The sequence below is a fragment of the Camelus dromedarius genome, chromosome 7 (assembly GCF_036321535.1).
Source record: "Camelus dromedarius isolate mCamDro1 chromosome 7, mCamDro1.pat, whole genome shotgun sequence".
Lineage (NCBI taxonomy): Eukaryota > Metazoa > Chordata > Mammalia > Artiodactyla > Camelidae > Camelus > Camelus dromedarius.
Window position 1 is genome coordinate 47,361,335 of NC_087442.1, and position 25,815 is coordinate 47,387,149.

Genomic DNA, 25,815 nt, shown 5'->3' on the forward strand with positions numbered 1-25,815 from the left:
ATATAACCTCATCTCCAGTTTGTTCACCAAATGCATTATAGCATTACCTGTATTTTATAGAACCAAGAGAGCAAGTCACTCGTGAAAGAGCCCAGAGGTACTAAGTGTTAGGGTTGGATCACTAAAGCCTAGGCTGTCCCCACTTCACCAGGCTGTCCCTTTCCTCAGTCTCCCCACTGTGCAAACTTTGTCTTCAAGTCATTAAAGCCCTTCTTCACAACACGTGCCTAACAGAAAACAGGCACATCAGGCTGCCTTTATGTATTTTAAAGACATGAAGGTCACCTTTGCTGAAAAATACAGTGTAAGCTTGGTATATCTGCTCTGAAGTAGATGCAGAAAGGCAAGGAAATATAACCCCAAGTCCCTGGACACAAGAGAAAGGATTTTATATTTTGCAATAAAATCAAAACCATCAAAAGACCATCAAAAAAGATCATTATTAAATGAACTGGGGGGGGGAGGGCAAGGAATCAATATTTCAGAATTCTCTCTCCCCCAAACTCACTTCTACACTTTCTGATCCTTTCCACAAAATCTAAGATTCTTTGCAGCCACATCATGCTCTATAAAATGCCTTCACAGTATCTCACTGGATCCTTGTAAGATTCTTCTGCTGTATGAGAGCAGAGAGCATCCCTCTTGTTTTATGAATAAAAAAAACAAAATTCAAAATAGAAACGTTAAGTGTCTTGTTTGAGGTCCCACAGCCAGTAAGAGATGAAAGGGGGTGTCTTGGTCACTTTGGTGGATATGCTATAACAAAACACAAAGACTGGGGGGTGAAACCACAAACATTTATCTCTCACAGTTCTAGAAGCTGGAAGTCCAAGATCAGGGTATAGCCAGATTCTTGGTGAAGGCCCCCTTCTTGGTTTACAGATGTCTGTCTCCTTGCTGTATCCTCATATGGCAGAGAGAAGAAAGTTCTGGGGTCTTCATCGCCCTACAAGGGCACTGACCCCATTCCTGAGAGCTCTACCCTCACAATCTTATTAGCTCCCAAAGGCCCCATCTCCAAATACCATCACATTGCGGATTCAGGCATCAACGTATGAATGGGGCAGTGGGTGGCATGGGGTGGGGTGGTGGTGACACATTTAGTCCATAGCAGGGGCTAAAACTAGGATCTCTGCACATCCAGTCCTTGGTCATGTCTCAAAGACCTCTTGACCTCTTTCACATCTAACCAGAGCCCTTTCCCCAAATCCCACCTCATCCCAGATGAACAATGTAAACCCAAGAATAACGCTTCACAGTCACAAAAACACTCAGTGAGATCCAGGAAACTGACCCCAACAGCCTTCATCAGCTGGTGCCAATGCCTGTCTCTGAGGGCAGGGCTCTGTAACTCCGCAATGGCTCTCAGGGCGGTCACTGTATCCTTCACTGTGCCTTCCAGGCCTGAGTAAGCCTCCCACACACGCACTTCCTTATCTAGTGACCAGATTTCCTAGAGAGAAGTGAAAAAAATTAACCACCTCCCCAGATGCAGTATTTAATAATTTGCCACCCTTGGAAGAATAAATGTACATTCCCCTGGATTAGGAAAAGAGAAGAAGCATTTAAGCCCCCAGGTCGAGGACTAAAACCAGAAAAATAGAAAAGTATCCACTCATTCGTTTAGTGCAAGTCCATTACGTACAAGCCACTTGGATACATTGTTTTCTTACTGACAGGCTCTAACTGGAGGTCCCACGAGGAAACCCATGGATCACTAAATGTAGGGAAGGAACAGAGTTTACAGAACATATGCAGTGAAGAGTGCTTCCTCTAGAAACATACATAAGCAGAAAATTCAAGTCTTCCTCTGAAAACTTGAGTTGTTTAAATGGCAGCCCTGAAGTGTTGGTTAACTTTGAGTATTTGCTCCTTGGAACTCAAGTATTTTGTGATTTTAAGATGTGTCAAATAGGGCCCCTGGCTTGGCTGTCTTCTCGGCTCAGGGAATGAAATCAGCAATTGTGAATGAGAAAACCCATAATGAAACAACCATCTCAGCACAAAGGCAAGGACAGTGTTACTTGTTTGGAAGAAAACAAAGAGCTTCAACTAAGAGTGGAGGTCAAACTGTCACTCTTAAGTGAGATAGGCCAATGGTGGAAGAGAGAGAAGCAGGTCTGAGCACAGGGAAGGGGCACAGTGACCCAATGACATCCAGAAGGAGGATGGCATGTTTTAGTTAGGGTCCTTGGAACCAGGATAAAATTGGGGAAAAAACTGGGAAGAGCTGGTAGGAGCAGAGCCCAGGACTGAGTCGGAGCAAGGATGTTTTAGGGAGAGCAAAAGGCCCAGCCACATTTAACCACCTTCCACTGCTATGCATTTGCCTTTATCCAAAGAGGCTCCACTCTCTTCAGAGAGCATTGGGCTGTGGGGATTAGATATCAAAGCCGGAAATTCCAAAAAGCTCCATTCTGTTATATTGAGCCCCCATGGGATATTACAGGAGGCAATAACAAGATCATACTATTCCATATAAATCCACAAGTTAACTCTAATTAATTGCCCCAAATTCCACAACCTAAAGGTGCCTTTTAAGATACAATATGCTTATGGTGGCTAAGGAAAGAATTCAAAAGCTTTCGTAAGCCTAATCCCTCAGCCCTGATGCTCCAACCTTCCCTCCTCCATTCTAGACACCAAGGGAAGCTCCCAATTAGAGTCGCTACTCATCAATTTATTAGCCCTAGTGTCTTTTATCCACTCACTCCCAGAAAGGCAGGCTTGATGAGAAGTGCAACTGGCTGAGAGTGGGGGAAAAAAAAAATCCAGTCTTCTGTTTGAAGTATATAAGGATACACAGCCCAACACAGCAGATACCAGGTTAGGGAAGATGGAAGGAGGTGGTGCTGAGAAAGATAAATCGTCGTAACAGACAGTTATGGAACTTGCCTTGGCAAACCTTCTGAGTTCCACATCCATCTGTTCTACATTAATCTGTCTCCACTGGGTTTTAGTCCAATTATCAATGCTTCTCTGGAAATGCACAAGCAGATAAAGATGTCAACAACATTTGGTGAAAGCAAGTCTCCGCAGCAAAATATACAAACTGATGATGCACAGTGACTCTATCATCCAGCAGAAAAGTCAATTATTTAAGTATTAACTGCGCCTGTCAAAACTTCCCTATCCCCGAAACAAAAAGGTCGTCAGAACATGTCAAACTTGAGGCTAAAACATTGTGATATATTAATTTCTAGTAGCAATGACAAATTCCATACGTATGCCATCATTGTCATTTAATCCTGAATATTTAATGAACTGATAAATAATATTATGATTAAATGCTGTATTTTTATGATTCTACATATAAGATAAACTTTCAAAAGACAACTTTCATTCATTATAGACAAAACTCATTAACTTCCTGACCATATTCTATGTCTTATTTAATACATTTCATATAGCTTTCAACTAACTTCAAAAAAAATAACATATAATGCATATTGCAATACGCCAAGTTCCCTAGGACTTATTTTTACACTTAAGTTTGTAACTTAATTAACAATATACAAATTAACCTTATGTTCAGTCAGGCCCGTTTATATATGTACGTATAAGCATGGATGTATACAATAGTTTGTATCCACAGGTGACTGTATGTGTGGAATGTACATTAATTTTCATCTATATCCTACATAACCCGATAAAGGATTTGAAGCAGTCAACCCATTATACAAAGTTTCATTGAGAACTGAAAACAAAAACCACTGATAATTCAGAGAAGAATCTTCTACCAACAGAGATAGATGAACTCAAACTCTGGGGGAAAAAAAAAATCTCATGTCCACATATTTTAAGACATTATAAAACCTAAATAGAATGATATAGACACTAAAAATGGCACATTTATACAAAACAAATACTAAAGGGAAAAAAGCATGCCTTCAAAAAGCAGTGTCTTACTCTAACATAAATAATGACATCCCAGAGTCCCTTGAGCAACTTCATCTCTTTGCGACACTGCTTCATTTGTTTGCAGTCTGGAGGAGCCACTTCAAAAAGATGGGTAGATTCCTGCATCTGAAACATTTCTTCTTCTAATGCCTCCAGCTCTTGATTTGCCTGAGGAGAAAACACACACACGTGCACACGAACACACGCTGCATCCAATGCACCACCTGAGAAAGAAAAGCCACACAGTTCTGTAACTGTGGCTATGTCAACATGCACAGCTTTGATTTCAGAAAGAAAATAAAAAGAAATCTGCTGTATGATCACTGGTAAACTGTAGAAGGCTTCAGATGAAGAAACTTACAGCTACTCAAAGAGTAGACTATTAGCACAGGAACGTTATCAGTATCCTCCCTATATGCATTTCAGCAAAATTTGCTCTGGCATCAGATGTCTATGAATACAGTTTTTTCTCTTGATTTTCATTGAACAGCTGGGGACTTTGCTGGGGAGCAAAAGATGAGGCGCTAAAAGCTTCCACTTAAGAACAAATCACTTCTTTAAAAAAAGAACTTTCAGATTTAAAAAAATACTCTAGAGATGATCAGTACACAAAACCCAATACAGTATGAGAAATTCCACCAAGGCTCCCCTACCATTTCAACCCATGTAGAACAGTTCATATTTTACATCAAATATCAGCTGACATTTTTTTCCTTCTTGATAAGCCTGACTCGATTTTAGTTTTTATTAATATAGTCATACATTAAAATATGGTCGAATGCAAGCAGTACAGAAGAGCTTGTAATGCAGGAAAAGCTGGAAATCTAAGCTTGCTCTCTAATTCTTCTGGGGGCTGTTTCTCTAACCTGAAATTCTGTGCACAAGCCACTGCTTCTTGATTTATCAAGTGTAGACATTACACTCAGCCAGCAGCTTTGCAAAAGGAGGATTTAACTTTGTTTTTCCACTTTACATTTTCTCTCAAACGCCTCTCACTATGCAACTATTATATTACTTTAGTCCTTTTGATTCATTTAACTTTAAATACCCAGTTAATCATTTTACATTTAATCAACTCCTAGTTTCCTTTTATATAATATTAGCACTCACATTCTTTCATTGTACAAGTTGCATATTTCATTTTTACAAGTTATACATTAACTATAAACATTAACTGCAATTCTTGGTTTCACAAATGTTTTACTATTAAAAATTCCATACACATAAAAGGATATGGGTGTGAGCATACACCATCCAACTTAGGAAATGCTACGTTACTAATAGCTTTTAACAACCTTCCCAATTTTATCCCTCTCCTTCCCACTGTAAATTTAACCATTGAATTTTTATTTAATATTCCTGATTTTATATTTTCACTACATACGTGTGTACTGCTAAATGCTAAACTGTTGAGATTTATGTTTTGAAATTTGTATAAATAGTTTTATACTATATATTAAGACATTTCAATTAATATTTTTTGAGGTTCACCTACATATTCATGAGGATGTGTATGAAGTTCATTCAATTCTACTACTGTATAGTACTACCTGGTATGAATATACTAGAATTTATTCTATCGCTAATGATCACTTAGGATTTTCCTATATTTTCCCTATATTTCCTATATTTATATTTGAGCATTCATGCTACTAGGAATTTACATGCCCCCTGGTATAAATGTTTTACATAGAGTTTTTGTTATTCTTTAATGGGTTAAAAATGTCTTCCATGAGTTTCTGTCATGAATAAATATTGAATGATACCTAAAGATTTTCTGGCATTTCTTAAGATTATCATATGGTTTTTCTATTCTTAACCTGTTAATATGATGAATTATATTAGTTTCCCAATGTTAAACATTTTCCTGGAATGAACCCAACCTGTTTATAAATTCGTATTATTTGATTATGCTTTTTTTTAGCTTGTTTGCACCTATATGTACAAAATAAAGACTGGCTTATAATTTTTCGTTTCTCATACTGCCTTTTTTTTTGAAAATAAGACGTGTCATAATTTTTGAGTGTTCATTCTTATTCTGGTGTCTGGAATCTTTTGAATGAGATCTGTTTCTTGACAGCTTCTTGGAAATCACCTGTAATGCCGTCAAGACCTTTATTCTCTCAGCTGGAAGATATTTTTTAAAACTGCTGGTTAACCTTTTCTTTTTATTTTCCTACTGGTTAATTTTTAATAGTTAGAGGAGTATTCGGGTATGCTATATCTTACTTATCTTACTTATTCTTACATAGTTTTAGTAGATTTATTTTTTCTAAATATATACCCATTTTGTTTAAAATTTAAGTATCTTATTAACTGTATTCTATTGTCTTTTGAATTTCTGCCCTTTCTGTACTATCATCCCCTATTTATTCCTAAGACTGTTGATTTTTCTTTTTTCCCTTGTTTATTCTACCAGAGATTTGTCAATTTAATTAGTCTTCTCTGAGAATCAAATTTGGCTTTGTTCTCTCTTTTCTTGAAATACACACACTGGAAGTTGTTTCATTGATGACTGATGGTGGTTAACACATTCTTTTTTTGTTTATCTGAAACACCTTTATTTTACTCTTGTCATTGAAATATAATTTTAAACAGGAGAATCCACTACTTTCTGGCTTCCACTGTTGCTGATGACAAATATGTTCCTAGCCCAGTCATCATGTCATAACAGGTGGTCTGTCTTTTCTGTCTGGTTGCTTTACAGATCTTCATTTTGCCTTTGTACACAGTAAATTCTTTTCTATATTTCACTGTCATGTGTCTAGATCTTGACTTTGTATTTATCCTGGTTGGGATTCAATGAATTTCTTCATTCCATTGAGTCATACTTTGACCAGTCCTAGAAAAATCTCAGCTACTATATCTCTGACTACTGTCTGTCTAATATTCTGTTTATTCTTTCTTCTAAGAAGTCTGAGTAGAAGTGTTAGACATCATTCTAACTTCTTACTCTGTCTCCTAATCTCTTCTGTATTTTCCATCTCCTTTCACCTACGTGCTACCTTCTAAGTGATTTCCTCCCATATCATTTGTGTTTCACTAATCCTCTTTTCAGCTCAACTAGTTCTTTAACTCATCTGCTGAGTTGTATTTGTTAAAATAATTGTATTTTTCTTTTCTGTAAGTTCCTGGCCCTTTTTCAAATTGAGCTGATCATTTTTGATAGTTTCAAAACTGAGATTTTGCTCATTTTTCATCTGTGTTTCCTTAATGTCTTCTAATATCTGATGTTTTATATGGGTCTGTATCTGCGGTTTGCTCCTTCTGCTGGCCATTATGCATGATGGTGTGTTTACTGTTTTATTGTAAGCTCGTATGTGACTGAATTTAACCTGCTGGACCCCTGAGGAGACTAGAATAAGAGCACCTTTTACCCAGGGAAGATCTGGATTTGCTTCTACTAGGTGCTAAGAAGAGCTACTTGGAACCATTTCTATTTGCTGGTCTGGAAATTCCTTAATCACAGGGCTAGTATAAAATTGAACCATAACCTTTGTGATTATGGGCTTTATACAAATCCCTGGAGGATCATTTTCTCCCTTTATCACCTTACACAGAGCCTTATCAAGGACTAACAGATATTCCCAGAGGCTCCCTTTGCAGGCTGCAGATCAACCCTTTTACTAAGGGTATAACCTCTAGAGGCATCTCTTTCCCCCTAAAAGGGTTAATCACAAAGCTCTAGATTTCTGGTACTTTTATTTGCCCTGACAGCAATAGACTTCTATATCTGCCCTGCTTTCCATCCTGGGTTCAGCTACTCCATTTCCCTGCTCTTTAGAGATTTCTCTTGTTCTCTAGGGAGCTCAGCAATCGATTTAAAATTACCTACTTGTGAACATGTGTCACATCTGTTTTAAAAAAGAGGGATTTTCAAAAGGACTAGTCTACCATACTCCCCAGAGTCAACAGTCCTTTCATTTATTTTAAATTATTTCCCTATTATTTATACTAATTCAATTATTCCTAGGAATATATAGCCACTTATTTAATTCAACTGTTCATGGTATCTTTGGCTATCAAGAAACAACAGTACAAAATATAACTTTACCAAGGAATCAGTTACAAAAGGAGAGATTCACCATTAAACTCCCCCTCATGCTTGGAGGAGTGAGGTGCCTTGATGCTAAGACCTACCGTGCCAGCCCAAAACAAGCACATACATGACTTTGGTTGCAGCAAGTTAGATGAACATTAGATATGCTTGCTGAACACACACACAGGAAAATGACTAAGATAAAGGTAACCTAGTCCAACTATATTCAAAACATCCCCCAACACATTCTGTAGGTATAAAGATAAATATCTGACTTTCAAACATGTAACTGTCTGGTGTTATAGTCCAGGATGCCAATGATAGGATTCAATAAATGATAACTGCAGTAAATGTTTACACAGAGCACATTGGTTAGTCAAGTAGAAATGTCTTCCCATCTACAATCTGTTCAGGCCACCTGCAATTTAGATATAATCTTGGGGAAAAAAAAAAAAAACCCACACACTCTATTAGCATATTCTAAACTACTCCCTTTCCAGTGAATATATTAACCACTTTTCCTCAGCCAAATGAAAGAGAAGACCTTATGTTATAGAATGGTGTTTTCTGAATGGTTTAAAGCAGTTAAAACTGAATTCAACTCAAAATTCGGAAAGAGAAGTGAAAATGATGTCAGCTCCAAGTTTTACAGCATCCTAAGGAGTAAGGACTATCTCCAGCATGAAGTAAAAGCGGGATGGCAGCTTAGATGAAGAGCTCAGAAATATTCCCAGCCCCTGAATCTCAACTTCAAAGTCATTTTTTCATTTTGGCTGCTAGGTTAAGAATTCTTTGACAAACAAAGATATTATTTTTCTAATAAAAGGTTAAAACATTTTTTCAAGCCTCATGAATTACTCACCATTTTTGATTATTTGCTCATTATATTCTTTCTTATAGTCAATTATAAAAAAGCAATTCATTATAAACTAGGATTGAAGGACTCAAGAATACATGTGTATAGAATTAAGAACAAGTTATAAGCGTTCATTTGAAACTCCCTGAAACACTCTCCACCTCCAGGAAACCATACAACGCATACTTGCGGACTGGGAGGGTGCAGATACAATGTGTAGTCAGGGGTGTGGGAGAGGGTGTGGAATCAGAGTAAGAAAGTATAGATGAGGTAATAAACATAAATCAGAGAGGAAAAAAAAGTTATGGGCTTTCCTTACCACGATTAAAAGTTATGGAGGGAGGGTATAGCTCAGTGGTAGAATCTGTGCTTAGCATGCATATGGTCCTGGGTTCAATCCCCAGTACCTCCATCAAAATAAATAAATAAACCTAATTATCCACCCCACCCCCCAGAAAATATATATAACTACACATACAAAATGTCTTTGGGAAATAGTATAATGGTTAATAATCATTTTCAAAAAAGAGACAGCTGGAACTTTAATACTAGTTCCGTCACTAATTGTGTAATCTCCAACAAGTCATTATACATGATTGCCTCTTTATCTGAAAAAAGGAGAATAGAAACTACATCATAGGGATAATACAAGAACTGAAAGAAATAATATAGGCAATATGCTTAAAGTTCTTGACATATACAGTAAAGTCGGTTTTAAATAGTTAATCCTCAACTCATAACTAATTGTAAAACTAAGGCAAAATATGGCAGTATCTCTGTAACCAAATTTATGTTCTAAAATTGCTACTGTAACACACACGATAACTGAGATCAGTGTTACCTTATCGAGCACTGTGTATGGACTTTCTGCATTAAAACCAAGAGGAGCGTAGAGTCTGAATCTCTCTGTGAAGTCTGCCTGCTTCTCCTGATCAAGGCAGAAAAAAACCAAATGTTAATCTCAAACAGCTTCAATTATCTTTAGAAAACCTTTAAGAAAGAAATAAAAACAAAAACTTGTTAGCTAGCTTACATCGAACAAAATACATTTTTTCCTTATAAGAGTGACCTCTGCATTCTGGAGAGGTGAAACTTCATGTCGGACAGTTGCTGCAATCTTTTTCGTAGTTTCCCATCTTTCAGGTAATTCCTACAAAAACAAAGGTGCAAATGGAAGATTATTTCAATCCCTGAAACAAATCAACTCCATAGGATTAAATTACTCTAATCTCTTTATACTAACCCATGACAGCCTTTCATTCTTGTGTAAGAAGAGTTTATCCCCCCCAGGATTAAAGTGACTAAAAGGCTCAGAGCCAGGCTGACCCACTGGCACCTCTGTAGTCACAGCTTCCAAGCATAAAACAGAGTTGTCCTTCAGTGTCAGATTTACCTCAGAACAAACTAAAATCTTCTCAAAAGAAGCACAAATTTCCAAATTGTTCTGCTGTTAAGAGAACAAAATTAAAGTGCTCCGGAAATGACTTTGCCGATCGAACAACTAGACATGGAGTCATGTTTAGCAAGTGAAAAAAGATGCTTGGAATCTGGTGGGGCAGAGATGAAACTGTAAATCAATCTTATCCTTTGTTTTCCATCTGGCTGCCAAAGCTGTGTGTGTATCCGGTCTTGATGGAGAATTTGAACATCTGGGTTCATGGATTTCTGAAGTAAGACAAGGCTAAGGGAAGGCTAATTCCTACTAGATGTAGATCACAAGCAGCAATGAACTGTTCAGGTAGCAACTGCACACGGCTGTCCCTGACTACAATGCAAACAGGACAACGGCAACTTTCTTTGAAGAGCCCTTGTGTGTAATTGCTGCTGAAAAGCATTCCTGGTGTCCAGACTATCTATGAAAGCACTGTTTCTCTGGGTCATCTCCCAGAACACCGAAGTTGTTCTGTCACACAGAACCACCCACAGTGATGGAATCCTACTTGCACCACGGAAGGAGAAAAACCAAAGGTTCCAAAGAGTATTTTGTAACCCTCAATAAATATTTGATGAATGATTCACTAACTGCCAATTATGCAGTGTGCACTGTGCTAAGTAGAAATTGTATCTGTGTGGTGGCAGAGGGCAGCAAAGACAAATCACCTTCTTCAACTTAAAATTGTTGTATCATCTGTAAGAGTGAATGAGAGGCACCCAAAATCACTATTCGACATGACAGATGTGTTAACTTCCATCAGAAGGGTGATGTATTACAGAATTAAAATGCCTGGGAGGAAACATGGTATCATGACAGGAATACCCAACCAGGCCACCGACCACGGGACCTGGACTCTAAAGCTTCCTGTCCTTCAGCTTCTCTTCTTCTTCTCATCAAAACTCTGCAGCCTCCCCTTGCATTTCCAAGTGACCCTATGGAACCCATATGTCACACGGAGTCCCTTCGGGGCTGTGGGATGGAAGACACAGAGAGGTCACATCAGTGGGCCCAAGCCCCTTAACCTTTACCTACACTGCACCTGCTGTTACCTGCATTGTATTCAGGAATTCCAAAGAAGCTTCCACTTGATAAAGAATAAATTTTCATTGAAAACCAAAAGATCAGATGGCCTCCAAAGTCTCTCTGATACTCATCCACTCAAGGGGGTAACAGTGAATCTGAGGCTCAAAGGAATCACTGGTTTCAACTGGCAGAGATGAGGGTGAGATTCCTCAGCATGCTTGAGGTAAGATCACCATCCAGGATGGAGCGACAGTGCGGGCTCTTTGGAACCTGAACAGGATTCCGAGGCTACAGGTAGTCAATAAAGGTTCCTTAGTGGGGAAGGGACTTGATAAAATCTGTGGATCAGAAGTTTCATGGAGCTTCAGAATGTACAGTGGATTGGGTGTGAGGACACAGCCATATTAGGGGCTTTTATCAGAGAAAGTTAAGGCAGGTTTTGAGAAATATTATGACTGCTCAGGATGATGGAGAAACAGTAACTGTCACAAGTTGCTGTAATTAAAACAGATCTGGGGCATTGTTATCCTCCACAAGCAACTCATGCTGACTATAAACCTTGTTTTTCCTCCTGGCCACCCTGAATTACTGGTATCAAGACACATACACAACTAGAAGTGTGGCCCACTTTTGAAATCCTGGGAAGCCTAATATTTTCAATACAGCCAAACCTTACGTAGTGAGCCAAACTTTTATTTTATATTTACAGAAAAAAAAAATCACAATACTACATTTGCTTTTTGATTCATGTTGGAAATGTACAAGTCCATTAGAAAGTGTGTAAACTAAGACAACGCGTTAAAGATTTTTAAATGTCCCACCTGACCACAGCACAGAAATTAAATAGACGTGACCCCCCGCTTTTATAAACGGGTAAGCTAAGACAAGAGTCAGAACCAAGTGACCTGATGGAACGTGTCTCCACCTCCACTCTCCTCACTAGCTCACTAGTGAACTATGCACAACATAACGTGTTCTATGCATCAGGAATTTGTCAGTCTTAAAAATGGAAAACAAAATTACTGGGCCCTAGCTTTAGTGATGTATGAGCCCAACTTCTATAATACAAATTCTGGAGGCCACGGCCAAAATCTCCCTATCAATCACTTATCTTCTGACTGGTTTCTCTATATGATGTATTTTAACGTTTGAGATCTGAGATCAAAGAATATCCAAATCTTTCCAAAAACTAACATTTGTAGTGTGTTCTACTGTAACTATTTCATCTCTCACTCTTGCTATGTATCTATCTATCCATATCTGCTCTCACTCCACAGATATATGGATTTCCAGTTCTAAGGACAGTTTTATACTTAAATAAAACTTAATAGCTCAGATATAGTAATTTGTTGCAGTCAAGAAAGACTTACAATTACACTGTTGCATTTAATCTTCACAAAACAAAATGAGGGATATAAAATGCAGCAGCTGCTGTGAAAAACATTTTGGTGGTTTCTCCAAAAGTTAAAGTTAGAATTACTGCATGACCCAGCAATTCCACTCCTAAGTGTTCTCCAAAAGGAACTGAAAACAGGTACATAAATACTGCACCAATGTTGACAGCGTCTTTATTCACAATAGCCAAAAGATGGAAACAGCCAAAATGTCTGTCAACAGGTAAGCTAAACAAACTGTGGTGTGTATATATATATACAATTGAGTATTATTCAGCCATAAAAGGGAATGACATAGTGATATACGCTACAACATGCATGAACCTCAGAAGTATTATGCCCAGTGAAAGATGTACACAAAAGATTGCATGCTGTATGATTCCATTTATATAAAGCATCTAGAATAAATAAACCCACTGAGACGAAAAGATTGATGGTAGCCACAGATTGGTGGTGGAGGGAGCAGGGGGAATGACAGCTCATGGACAAGGAGGTTTTTTCAGAGGTGATGAGAGAGTTTTGAAACTAGATAGAGGGAATGGTTACACAACACGGTCAATGTACTAAAATGCCACATACTTGGAAACAGTAACTTACTATGCTGTTTTAACTCTGAATTTCACCTGAATTTAAAAAAACACACAATTCGGAAGTAGAAAACTGGAAACAGTTCAATTTTTTTTAAATGTGGGCTCTCGAGGGGTATTTTATTCAAGAGGAAGCATGCTCTGAAACAAGCAGATGAGGCAGACTCACAGAAATCAAGTCTCAGTTTTAGTTCCATGCTCTAGTCACTGAACTAGATAGAATTCAGTAACATTTTTTAGTTAATGTATCCACTGACCACATTTGTGACGCTAAATGTAAGCCCATCCTGGAAGCTGGTGGATGATGTAAATATATAAACTATCTACAGAAGCTCACCGTGGGCCTGGGAATAGAGCCTGGACTGTGAGATTTTTATTCATGGTTTCAGTTATAATTACAAAGACTTCGTTCATTGTCTGGCACACAGCAGCCTGCAAGTCACTCCAGAGCACGGGAACAGGAGAATGACATAGAAATCTCGTTTAGAAATCAGTGATTCCTCTATCCAAATTGAGCTTTATTCTTTATTAACACGTTCACAACATGTTTCCAAAGACTAGGACACACCTCAACTGATAGGCAATTTTAGATGAGAGAGAGCTGGGATTTATTTCATGTGTGAAACTGATGATAAAAGTGCAACTCAAAAAATAACTGAGAGGTTCTCTATTACCTAAATACCTGCTAACAAGCAGGCAGTGGAGCACAGTGGTGAAGACTGAGGACTGGCATGAGACCCCTCGATTTGTGTGGGCTGGCTTTACTACTTGTGTGACCTTAAGGAAGTTATTAAAACCATTTAAGCTTCAGATTCCTAAGCAGTAAAATGAAAACACAAATGTCTACAGTAAAGGCTGTTATGAGGATGTCATTAGAGTGTGCATGGAAAGAACTTTGCTAAAGGAGATGTTCAATTTATGGCAATCATGATTATTTTACCAGTGCACTGACCTCTAGCTGCATATAGACTTGCTCAGGCATCTTCCGGCCATAGCTTTCCAACAGCGTGATAGTTTCTTTCAGTGGTTCAAAGAGTTCATCAGTAGCTCTCTGTCGGCTTCTTACAGCCAGAAGATGCCCCATGATATCAACCAAACCATCATGGTCGCCTTCTCTTAATTCTCTCTGAAGTCCAGCATCTGTCTCCTTTATAAATTCTTGTAGCTCATTCAGACTATAAAAACATACACACACACACGTAGCCATACATATATACACACATACTAACACAAATTAAGCTCATTAAAATATTTCCAAGTATAAGGCTTCTGACTCTTATTTTCACTATTTACCTGATTAAATACTACTTTATTATAAAACTGATCATTTTAATGTTCTTACAATTACTATCTCCACTATACACAAAAATAGATTCAAAAAATGTCTTCTGTATAGCACACGGAACTATATTCAATATCTTGTAATAACCCTTAATGAAAATGAATATGTATGTGTGTGGGTGTGTATATATATATATATATACACACCCACACACACACACATACACACGACTGGGACGTTGTGCTGTACACCAGAAATGGACACACTGTAACTGACTACACTTCAATTAAAAAAAAAAATACCATCTCATTTTAGAAAGCAGTCAAGTGTGACAAGTTGTAATCCCAAATATCAAAGCATGAAAGCCCACCTGTCGATGACAAATCTCAAAAGATGCTCCTGAAACATCCAGCTCCACTTCCGAATCATGTTGAGCAAGGTCACTTTGAAAGGTTTCATATCCACCTTGAACCAACTGTCAAACACTCGGAAGTCATCAAACTTGCTCATCTGAACATACAGAGCCTCATAAATGTCAATCTATAATTAGAAAAAAATAATAATGACCAGAACAACTCAATCCAAAGACAGTAACTACATTAAACACTAAAGGTTTTCCTTGCCTGCTCTTTGAACTGCTCAAGAGTTGGTGGTTGTTCAGGACCATCTTCATCTGCATGCAGATCCCCATCCTCAGATGATGCAGTGTGGCCGTACAGGAGGAAGTGCTTCAGGAATTCGGCTCGGTCATCCACCCAGAGGTAAGCGTATGCATCCAGGGTGTTTCTGAAGTCCAAGACTTTGTTGATAACATCTGCCACTCTCTTCATTATTTCCTGCCTGCCTGCCGTCAGGCCTAACATGTTGTCCATATCATTCTAAATGAGACGGAAGCCAAGCAGTTATTAAAACCAATCTAACAAAATAACATTATCTTAGGCAATTATTCAAAGAAGAGTTGGTCAAATCAAAAATCATGCTGCCTTTTCCAACTTCTCCTCCTTTCCCCATGCTCCCTGTCACCACAATTTACTTGTCAATCATTAACATAAAAGCAACTACCCATTAGCACATAAAATACCTGATAATTTGCCATTTCCAGATGTGCTGCAACTCGCTTCATCTGGGCAGACATTCTGAAACTATTGCATAGCATTTCTTCCACCAGATCATAGAAGCCATCCCCAGCCTCTCTTTCTAAAGAAGGTTTAAACAGAATCTCGGGGGGCATTAAGATCATTTGTGCTTGAAAAAATGGCGCAGGTTTCAATCGTTTCTCCGTGTTCATCAGAAAGAAGTCTAAGTCATGCATTATAGCTTGAAAAAAGCCTTCCACCACGATGTCATCAATGAATTCTACATAAATCTTCCAGGTGTCCAGAGAAGGATCAGCTTTGAAGAGCTTCCTATTTTCCTACAAACAGACAAGTAGTAATAGATGAGTATAAATGATAGTGAGTATAAAAATGAAACTGTCCATTTAGATGGTTTGTGAAAAGGGCTGCATTTGGGGGCACAACACAGGAACATTCAAAGGCTAGGTTGCAGAATCTCAGGCTAGATGGTAAAGATCTAAGCAGGACTTTGTAACATTTAGTTTATTTATAAAATGCATTCAAGAGTCACTCTTTGAAGGATATTTAAATGTTGCCATATTGGATGTATGCCACACTGGATGTTTCATCTCAGTCCTCATGTGCTGGACCTAAATCAGGACAGAGTTGAAAACTTCTTCCTTCTTGAAATCCCTTCTTGCCTTGGTTCCCAGGACTTCACCTCCCTTGATTTTCCTCCTACTTCACTGGCTTCTTTTGCAGGATCCTGTGCTCAGTCCTCCTCTTCTCCCTGGCCTCGGGGACAACCTCAAGATCAATCCTTAGACGTCTTCTCTATCCATAATTAATCCCTGCATGAAGCCACCTAAGTCCCTGGCTTTCCATAGATATATATGCTTCTGACTCAATTCTATGTCACTTGCCTGGATTTCTCCCCTGAACTCCAGACTCACAACTGCAATGCCAGCCCAGGATCTCCCCTTGAGCAGGCATCTCTAACATTCCTGAAGACAAATCCTGTCTTTTCCTTACAAAATCTGCCCCAACAGTCCTCCTCACATCAGTAAAGGGAAACTCCATTCTTCCAGCTTCCCAGACTAAACACCTCCAAGTTATCCTTGACTTCTCTCTCCTCTGACTTATCACAGCAAGTCCTCTTGGCTCTGCCTTCAAAATACATCCAGCAAACAACTGCTTTTATCACTACCACCCAGACCTAAGCCATCATCACCTGGTTTATAGACACACCCCTTAATGGTTTCTCTGTGTGGTTTACACTCAACAGGGAAAGTCTTTGAGCAGCCAGTCTCTTTCTGCTATTTCCCCTCAGGGTAAAACCCAAAGCTCTCAAAATGGCCTGTTGGTCCCATGCGATGTGCCCTTAGTCCCTTTCAAACTTCATCCCCTACGACTATTCATTCCCCTTGCAAATTCTGCTTCAGGCATCCTGGCTCTCTAACTCATCAGGCATCCTGGCTCTCTAACTCATCCTTAGGTAGTAGACCTTTCCAGGCTCTTACCTCAAAGCTTTTGTACTTTGAGATGCAGAATGGCCTTCTTCCGCTTTCCACATGGCTCATTCCCTTTCAGTTCTCTGCAGAAACACTACCTTAGTAAAGAGGCCTTTCTATCCACTTCATGTAAAATCTCTACCCCAACCCCGCTGATTCTCTTCCCACCATCTCTGCTTTTTTGCTCCCATGACCAATTGAGACACTATATATTTGTGTTTCTCTTTCTGTCTTCCCTGACTAGGATTTAAGGTCCAAGAGACTTTTTTGTTTTCCACTTTTATTTCTCTGCCTTCTGTTTTTTGTTTTTGTTGCTGTTTCATTTCTTATCTTTTCTTCAATTGATAACCCTGGAATGGTGCCTATTATTGTTTTAAAAACTCAAATATTTGTTACAAAGAGATTAACTATTGTTGCCATCCTTAGGAGATGGCTGAGAGGGTTATATGGGATGACGTAAACAAAGTGGATGCACACAGAGCCATTCAACAAACAGTGGTAGCTACTGACAGCATCCAAAATAGGAGATAACTATGACCAACAAAAGGATCTCATCTCTAGCCTTTCTGTTTCATCAACAGATCTCACATTCCTATCTCTTCTCTCAGAAATGACAACAGTGAGGGAAGTTAAGGAAAGAAGCTTGAAATCTTCCACTTTCAACTCTTAACAAAACCATATACAAAGCTCTTTCAGGCCCAGTAAGAGTCTTACATCATTAGGTTACATATGTTTGCTCCTTTCTAAGCTAAATAATAGGATCTGCTATCAATTTCAAAACCTTAAAAGCAAATACCTCCACCAAATTGTGTATCTTGCAGCCATCGTCTTGGATCAGCTTGTATTTTTTAGCAAACAAATCACCCTTGTCTTCCCAAGTAAAGGCCGTCTCCCGTCTGTGCTCTCTCCTGGGAAGGAGCGTGCACTCGGCCCACGCCCTCATCATCTGCTGAATCACTTTAACATTGCTCTGCGCACGCTCCACTCTCCGTTCCAACTCAGAGGTGGACACCTTCACCCTCTCGATGTCTCCCCAGCAGTCGTCCTGCCACGTCAGCGATGTGGCAGCTGCCCACAGCTCCTCATCCACTGCCCTCAGCTCATCTTCAATCAGGGGGTATTCAACTTCCAGAAGAGTCTGCTTCAGTTTATTGTATCCTTGCACAAGAAGTTCAAGATTCCCAATGTACTGAGAGAAAGAAAACCCCAAAACAAAAAATGCCAAATATGTTAAAGCTTCTATCTCAGAGGCATAAAAGTATCATAGGTCTACATAATAATTAAAGTTCAAAATATTTCTATTCATAACATGCCCTAATATCTGAAAATACAGACCTTTAAAATAGTGTTTCTTTTTTCGAAGATGGCTAAGGCTGAATCCGGTATGTCTGATTTCTTCAACATCAAAAGGTATTTCACATCTCTTAATACAGCCACTAACTATTAAAAGAAAAGTGAGGATTATTACATATTTTAAGAATATCATTCTATTTTTAACACAAGTTAAAATCAGAACACTTAATATTTCATCCAAAGATTACCATATTTTCAAATTGTCAAGGTAAAGAGCTTCTGTTTCATGTACTTTTTAAAAACACTCATACATTCCATATGATACAGAAATATAAATAATAAAGGCATAAATCATTGACTGTGGCTCAGTGTCAGCGGAATAATTCAAGCAAGACACAGCAACATATGCACACCAAGATTGGAAATGGAAGGCTATAAATGGACCTACATCTTTTTCCAGTGCCCAGAACAGTTACCTCCATTACAAAGCTTGTTTTGAAAACAAATTTGTTCTAACTTGATTACGTACTAGGGAGCAATCTGAGCATACCACTAGTTTTGTCTTTGCTTATCTGTAGTTTCATCAGCAAGAAACACTAAACACTAAAAATCACACCCAACTCAGCGTAAAGGCTTAAAAATAAGCAAAATGCTCATATGCACACATCGTGAACATCCACCAGGTACCTCCGCTCCCAGGTGTGATGCGCCATGCCCATCCACTTCCAGTGATACAACCTTTTGTGTGGTTTCAGATAACCCTCCTTTCCTCCACTTCCCATTAATGCACCAGCTCCAACCCGCCAACATCCACCTCCATGCGCAAAATTTAGGACTTTGTCAAGGGAAAGTGTCATGTTCATTGTAGTATTTATGTATAACCATTTAACCATTTAAAATGTGTAAACCATGCTCCTGTTTTTCCTGGGTTCCTTTTTTTTTCTCCTGTTTTTATTGTTACTTTGTTAGTAGTGACTATACAACATATAAGTTACAGGTGTATAATAAAGTGATTCACAATTTTTAAAGGTTTTACTCCAAATCACTTATCATTATTGCAAAATACTGGCCATATCCCCTGTTTTGTACAATATATCCTTATAGCTTATTTTATACCTCATAGTTTGTACCTCTTACCCCCTCACCCCTGTATTGCCCCTCCACCCTTCCCTCTGCCCACTGGTAACCACTGGTTTGTTCTCTGTGAGTATGCTTTTTTCTTCTTCTTTTTTTAAATTGAAGTGTCATCGGTTACTATGCGCCAATCTCTGGTGTACAGCATAATGTCCCAGTTATGCATTATATACATATATTTGTTTTCATATTATTTTTTATTAAAGGTTATTACAAGATACCGAACACAGTTCCCTGTGCTATACAGAAGAAATTTTTTAATTTATTTTTATATACAGTAATTAATATTTGAGTCTGCTTTTTGTTATATTCACCATTTTGTTGTATTTTTTAGATTCCACAGATAAGTGACATCATACAGTATTTGTCTCTCTCTGACATTTTCTAAATGTATCACTGACAAAGTTTTTGAGTGCTGTATCCTAACCCTCATTTTCCCCATAAGCCCTGTACTTTCTATTGTGCAATCTTTCATAGTCCAGTAATTTTTAGGAATGTGTATGTCATGTTGTAGCAGAACTGACTGTAGCCCTAAATCACACGTTCAGAGGAAAAGACCACATAACATGCTTAAAAAGTAAACGAGTTGACTTTATGTTGCCACTCCATAGGCTAACTAGTACAATATATTTTTTGTGCGTATAATCCCCTCTGGTAGAATCATAGGGATTCTTCCTAAAACATCTCAGGAATTCAGTTTCCATAAATTGGTTTTATGAAATCAATTGGTAGAGCAAATCCTCAGTTCTCAAGGTCATTTACTTGTGTGTGTGTGCTGAGGTTAATAAGAAAAATTAAGTGATGCTATTCTTTGTAATATTGTAGGAAAACAGTCAAGAATTTGGGTAGAGACTGTGACCATTAAACTCAGTGAGGCTAACTTGCCCACTTCTTAGGCATACAGCTGGACTGCTGTAAGACAGGGCAAGAAGACATAAGCCAGAAAACATGTGACCAAAGACTAACGATTCTATTCAATTGAACTGACAGGTAGGTATTAAGGTAGCATTGCCAGGTGCCAGACACTATGCTAGACACACAAAACACAAAGACGAAATGAACCCTACTTCCAAGTAACTCATTATCCAGTAAAGTGGGAGTGGCAAATAAATAATTACCAGACAAAATAATAATAATATAAAATCTGGTAAACAATTCGTTAAAACAAACCCTATTTGAAGTTGTTTTTAGTTTCATTCCTCAAAGCCCTGACATTTTTCCAAAGTAAAATATAAATGACTGGAGGCATCAGGAATATCCTTATAATACAAAGGGCACCTATAAAACATCTTATAAACATCAAACCCCTACCTTTGGGTCAAAGTTGACACTGAGGAGACCATTTACGGCACTGAATTTAACTAACGGTTGATTTAAGTTGAATTCACAGATTTCATCCACATTACTTTTCCATTCGTTATAGATGCGATTTTCAAACTGGTCTAGTAAAGTTGTCATTTCAACATATTTCTGATAAACCAAGGCATCATCAGGACTTTCCAAGAATCTGCAGGAATACAGTTTTGCTACTTTCCTATTTATTCAACAGATTTCAGCTTAATTGCTTTACCATAGTACACAATAGAAAATGTAACAAAATACACTATAAAATAGGACAAAAACCAATAAAAGCCAAATAATGCTTACGAGTAGTCTTTGCCTTAAAAGACATAGTTATGAAATAAATGGAACTCCAAAGATTCAGTTCAATGCAAACATCAACAAGTTATCAATTCTTACAAAGAAAACAAAGGTACAAAAGTCTTTAAAATAAAAGGAGTGCTAATTACTAGAGAAAGGAAAAACAGTAACAAAAACCTACAAACCTATTGTGAGTGAAATGGAAAAGTGAAAAGAAAAAAAAAGACATGGAAATATAGGAAGTTACAAGTCCTATTAAACATACTGCAAAACGACAGGATAAATCCCTCTCAATGAGCCCAGCCAATGAAAAGAACAATGACTCTTTACACACTAAAATGAACAGCTCACTACTCTACATAAAAATTACATGTGTCACAGGGATAATTTCTGCATAAAAGCCTAACTACTTACAGGTAACGGAGAGATGCAAAGTTTGACCAAAACATGTGAAGTCGATCAAGGACCTCTTCAGCCCATTTGATATTTCCTGAGATAAATGGCATATTCTTGTTAAGAACTACATTTCCCTGTTCAATCTGCAAATTGATATTGTGATGAAGAGAAAGAAAGGGAACATTTAATCAGAGTGTATTCCAACCTTGTAAGCAATTGTTCATTTTGGTACTTTTACAGTACGAATACATAGAGCATATGTGCTAACTAGCTTGATTAGTAGAAGAGTTATGGTCCTCAAGTAGGTTCCTCAGACCCATGAAGGAAACCAATTAAAGAAAAGCATAAAAACTTCAGTGCCTCCATCTGATCTTTAGGTATCATTAAATGTAGTTCTACTTGATACTCTGACCCACAACACGACACTGTGGATGTGCTCGACTTTATCCCCCACTCACCTGCTTCATGTGTTCATTATACAACTGCTTACACACATCCAGCTCTGCATTGAGCATGTGCACGAGTGTGCTGTAATGTGGGCTGAAAATTTCCATGACAACTGGTTTCTCAAGAAAATTCCCAAATACGGTTAAAAGCTATAAAAATCAAAGTGAAAGAAAGGTTAACAACTATGACTTCTTAATACAAATACTCAGTTCACTATTTCCCCCATTAAACCTCCTACCTGCCTAGACAAAGAGCCCAAATCTAGATCCCTGCAAGTATCCTGCCATGTCTCAAAATCTGAAACATACTTTAGCATGTCGCTAAAACTTCTATATACCCAATAAAGCAAATTCTACATGTAAAGCAGTTTCCCTTCCCCAGCAGAAAATAAAGAGTCAGAAATGAGGCACTGTCTATCGACAATCCTGATGACAGCCAGCACGACTGCTTCCTGTGGGGCACCAGGAAACGTTTTAGAAGATGCTTTCTTTGCAGGTATAAGAACAGAATCAAGAAGTAAGATTGTGTACTTGTTATTTGTTTTTCCCCTCCACACATACATTCTTTAGAATAAGAATATCCATATCGAAGACCTCTAGGTCACAAATGAATAATTATACCAGAAGTATCAGCCACTGTGACTGTCCTGTCCGTGGCCACCCAGGTTTTGTACCACAGGACCCAACCACCCCCACCCAACACACAGCAGTTGGGCCAGCAGTGGTGACCTGTTGACCAAAGACAGTCACTCCACCGGCATACAGCTCCTTTAACGTGAAAGTCCTGGTTGAAACCAATGCCTTGAGATAATTAGATTCTCAGAAAAAGAATTAGGGCAGGGCAGGCTGAACCTATGCTGGTAAAATTATGAGTGAAAAGAAACAATAGTTGGCCCTTCAACAACATGGGCTTGAACTTTGCAGGTCTACTTTTACATAAATTTTTTTTCAATAAATATATTGGAAAATTTTTTGGATATCTGCTACAATTTGTTGTCTCAAAGCCAATTTTTTTTTTATTGGGGGAGTTAATTACATTTATTTATTCATTCATTCTTAGATAAGGGAGGTACTAGGGATTGAACCCAGGACCTCATGCATGCTAAGCACGCTCTCTACCATTTGAGCTATACCCTCCCCCAGAGACCTGCTACAATTTAAAGACTCTCAGAAGACCCACATAGCCTAGAAATACCAAAAAACTTGAGAAAAAGTATGTCATGAACGCCTAAAATATACGTACATATGAGTCTGACCTTACATAGACACAAGGTGAGTGATATCTAATATAAAATGTTTTCATTTTATTATTTTATAACTTTGCTTTCAAAAAATTACATTACCATACAGTATACGTCTCAGTTGGAGAAACTGCATATCAGCCTATAGTCACAGGCAAGTGGTTTTTTAAAAGATGTAACACTGTTTCCAATACTATGTTATGAATATGATTGTAATACTATATGCCAAAAAATATTTATAATTCATTCCTTAGTGGATAGGCTAGGCTGCCATGAAACAATCATATCACTTACAACAGGCTCCTGGGAAGCAACTGTACTGCTGCTACTTTTTATCAATGCATGAGTCGTTACACCTGTAAATAAATATGAATTTCTTTTTCACAGTATCTTTTCATTATTTTATGTCTCGTGTTCATAATACATGATACAGGCCACTGTAGATGTTAAATGTAAGACAATACTGTAGGTGCTGACGGATGATTCATCCTGTAAACAGATGACATACACTTACAGGATTGATAAATAGAAGACAGTACTGTAAATGTGTATTTTCTCTTCCTTATGATTTTCCTAATAAAATTTCCTTTTCTCTGGCTTATTTTTCTCTTAAGAAGACATTACATAACACATATTTTGTATGTTACATGAATTAAGTGATGGGTAACAATAGGCTACTAGTGAAGTTTTGGGGAACCAAAAGTCATATACTGATTTTCAACTACACAGGGGGTTAGGGCCCCTAACCCCTGCATTGTTCAAGGGTCAACTGTACCAGCAAGCAGAGGAAGTGAACGAGTAGGGGAACAGAAAAAGTAGACATGTGACCTGAAGCAGGATCATGTGACCAGCAAGCAGGAGCACCCAGGTTCACAAGCCCTCGTGCTGGATCAGGGAACCCCGAGATTTCAGTCTCACTAAGCTTAGCTGCCCGGTGAGCCGAACCTCGGATTTCTACTAGCCTCCTGTCCTGTCTCCTGCCCTCCTGATGAATTTCTTCTGTGGGTCAGTGTGAGATGCCTTTCTTTGCAAGCAAAATAATGTAATTAAAATACACATTTTGTATAAGCAGTTTATACAGAGTGCTGCCTGGTGCCAGGTACTATATATTAAGGGCGTTAAAAATGCTGTCATTCTCACATGCTTCAGATAAGGAAACTCAGTTACGAGGAGTGGATAACTTGAGCCAGTTTTCACAGCTGGGGGCAGAGTTGGCATTTGACCTTGACCCTGGGCAATCTGGCACCCGAGTCCCTGCCCCCCTGTGTGAACTCTCACCAGGCAAGGGGCCACTTAAAACTGTTACTTGGTTATTTACCTACTCTGTGTGGGCCTCCAAAAAAAGTGAGTTACTAGGACTGTTATATTTTCTTTGAAATAAAAGGAGGCATGTCCTCAAAATAACAACCACCAAGGTGGCAGAAAACCACACACCCAGGTTTGTGCCTTGTTAGCAGTGTGACACAGCAGAGATGGAGCTCTGCTCTTCTTTTAGGGAACTCAAAGGTGTTCCCCCAAATTTGTTCTTTAAAGAACAGCTTCATTGTCAGCATTTCCATAAACCACATTCAATGGGAAAAAAAAAATCAACACAGTGAAAGAATCATACAAACTAAAATGTAAATCTAACCCTATCTTAGAGGCCAGTTTAGACAAACACATGCTGGCTTTTTTTCTGGTAACACCCATTATACCTACCGCAGAAACTACTAAGTGTTTTTTGATCTGCTTGGTTAGCTGCTGCCGAATGAAATGCAAATTGCTAACTCTCTTCTTACAGCCCCTGTTTTGTCAAGTTTGTACTTGATTTTAACATTCTAAACACTTCCTCATCGATTTCACAAAGACATGGCCTGCAACTACAGTAGGGAAACACATTTCACAACATTCTCTTTCACACACTTATCACGTTGTCCACAACGGAAATGGTACCAGGAGTTTCCTGGTTCCATCTCAACTTGCCTACCTGATATGCTTAGTGGGACTGAACCCCCAGTGTCAATGAGGAAAGACAGAGAGAAAATATTCTTTGTGGAGGCTGTAAAGCCAGAAAGTAGTAGTAAGAAAAGTCTTAACCTTTTAAGCAGTATACATTACCCTAATTTTCTGACATCACAGATATAAAAAAATAAAATTACCCTCCAGGATGAGAATAAAGGTCATTTGAACTTCTGGTTTCCTTGTCATAATGGAACTAAGAGCTATTTTATGAAGAGTATAGACACTGTCCTTCATATCAGGCACTGTCCTTCACTGACTCCCACTATGTGCTTCTTTCCTAAATATCCCGTTTGAGATCTGTAAGGTTTACCTTGATTGTCTTCTACGCCTCAGTTTCCTTATATAATAGGGCTTCTCAAAATGCTGTTGCCACTGCTCAAAGTAGTACGTATTTTTATCCTTCCTAGGTTTGTCTCTTTCAAAGACTGTTTCCATCTGCTGCCACCCTAACCACATACATTAACAATCTTATAATTTTCAACTATATCATCTGAAGATTTTTCAAAAAGTTTATCTTACACACGTCAGTCTACCTTCATGTAGAGACATGGTAAATTTTAGAAAGCCATTCGTTAGTATTT

General features: G+C 38.3%; 1 protein-coding gene across 1 annotated transcript in view; it reads right to left on the bottom strand.

Moving 5' to 3' along the window:
• DNAH11 (dynein axonemal heavy chain 11) overlaps positions 1-25,815 on the bottom strand; it is a 280,424-nt gene that overhangs the window by 215,808 nt on the left and 38,801 nt on the right. The window contains exons 10-23 of the mRNA XM_031455028.2: positions 22,005-22,142; positions 21,565-21,689; positions 20,821-21,016; positions 18,418-18,522; positions 17,879-18,271; positions 15,598-15,930; positions 15,140-15,394; positions 14,887-15,056; positions 14,187-14,409; positions 9,829-9,945; positions 9,637-9,723; positions 3,910-4,068; positions 2,896-2,979; positions 1,295-1,453 (exon numbers count right to left, since the gene is read on the bottom strand). Coding sequence (XP_031310888.2) covers positions 1,295-1,453; positions 2,896-2,979; positions 3,910-4,068; positions 9,637-9,723; positions 9,829-9,945; positions 14,187-14,409; positions 14,887-15,056; positions 15,140-15,394; positions 15,598-15,930; positions 17,879-18,271; positions 18,418-18,522; positions 20,821-21,016; positions 21,565-21,689; positions 22,005-22,142 — 2,544 coding nt within the window. The remainder of the gene's footprint in view (positions 1-1,294; positions 1,454-2,895; positions 2,980-3,909; positions 4,069-9,636; positions 9,724-9,828; positions 9,946-14,186; positions 14,410-14,886; positions 15,057-15,139; positions 15,395-15,597; positions 15,931-17,878; positions 18,272-18,417; positions 18,523-20,820; positions 21,017-21,564; positions 21,690-22,004; positions 22,143-25,815) is intronic.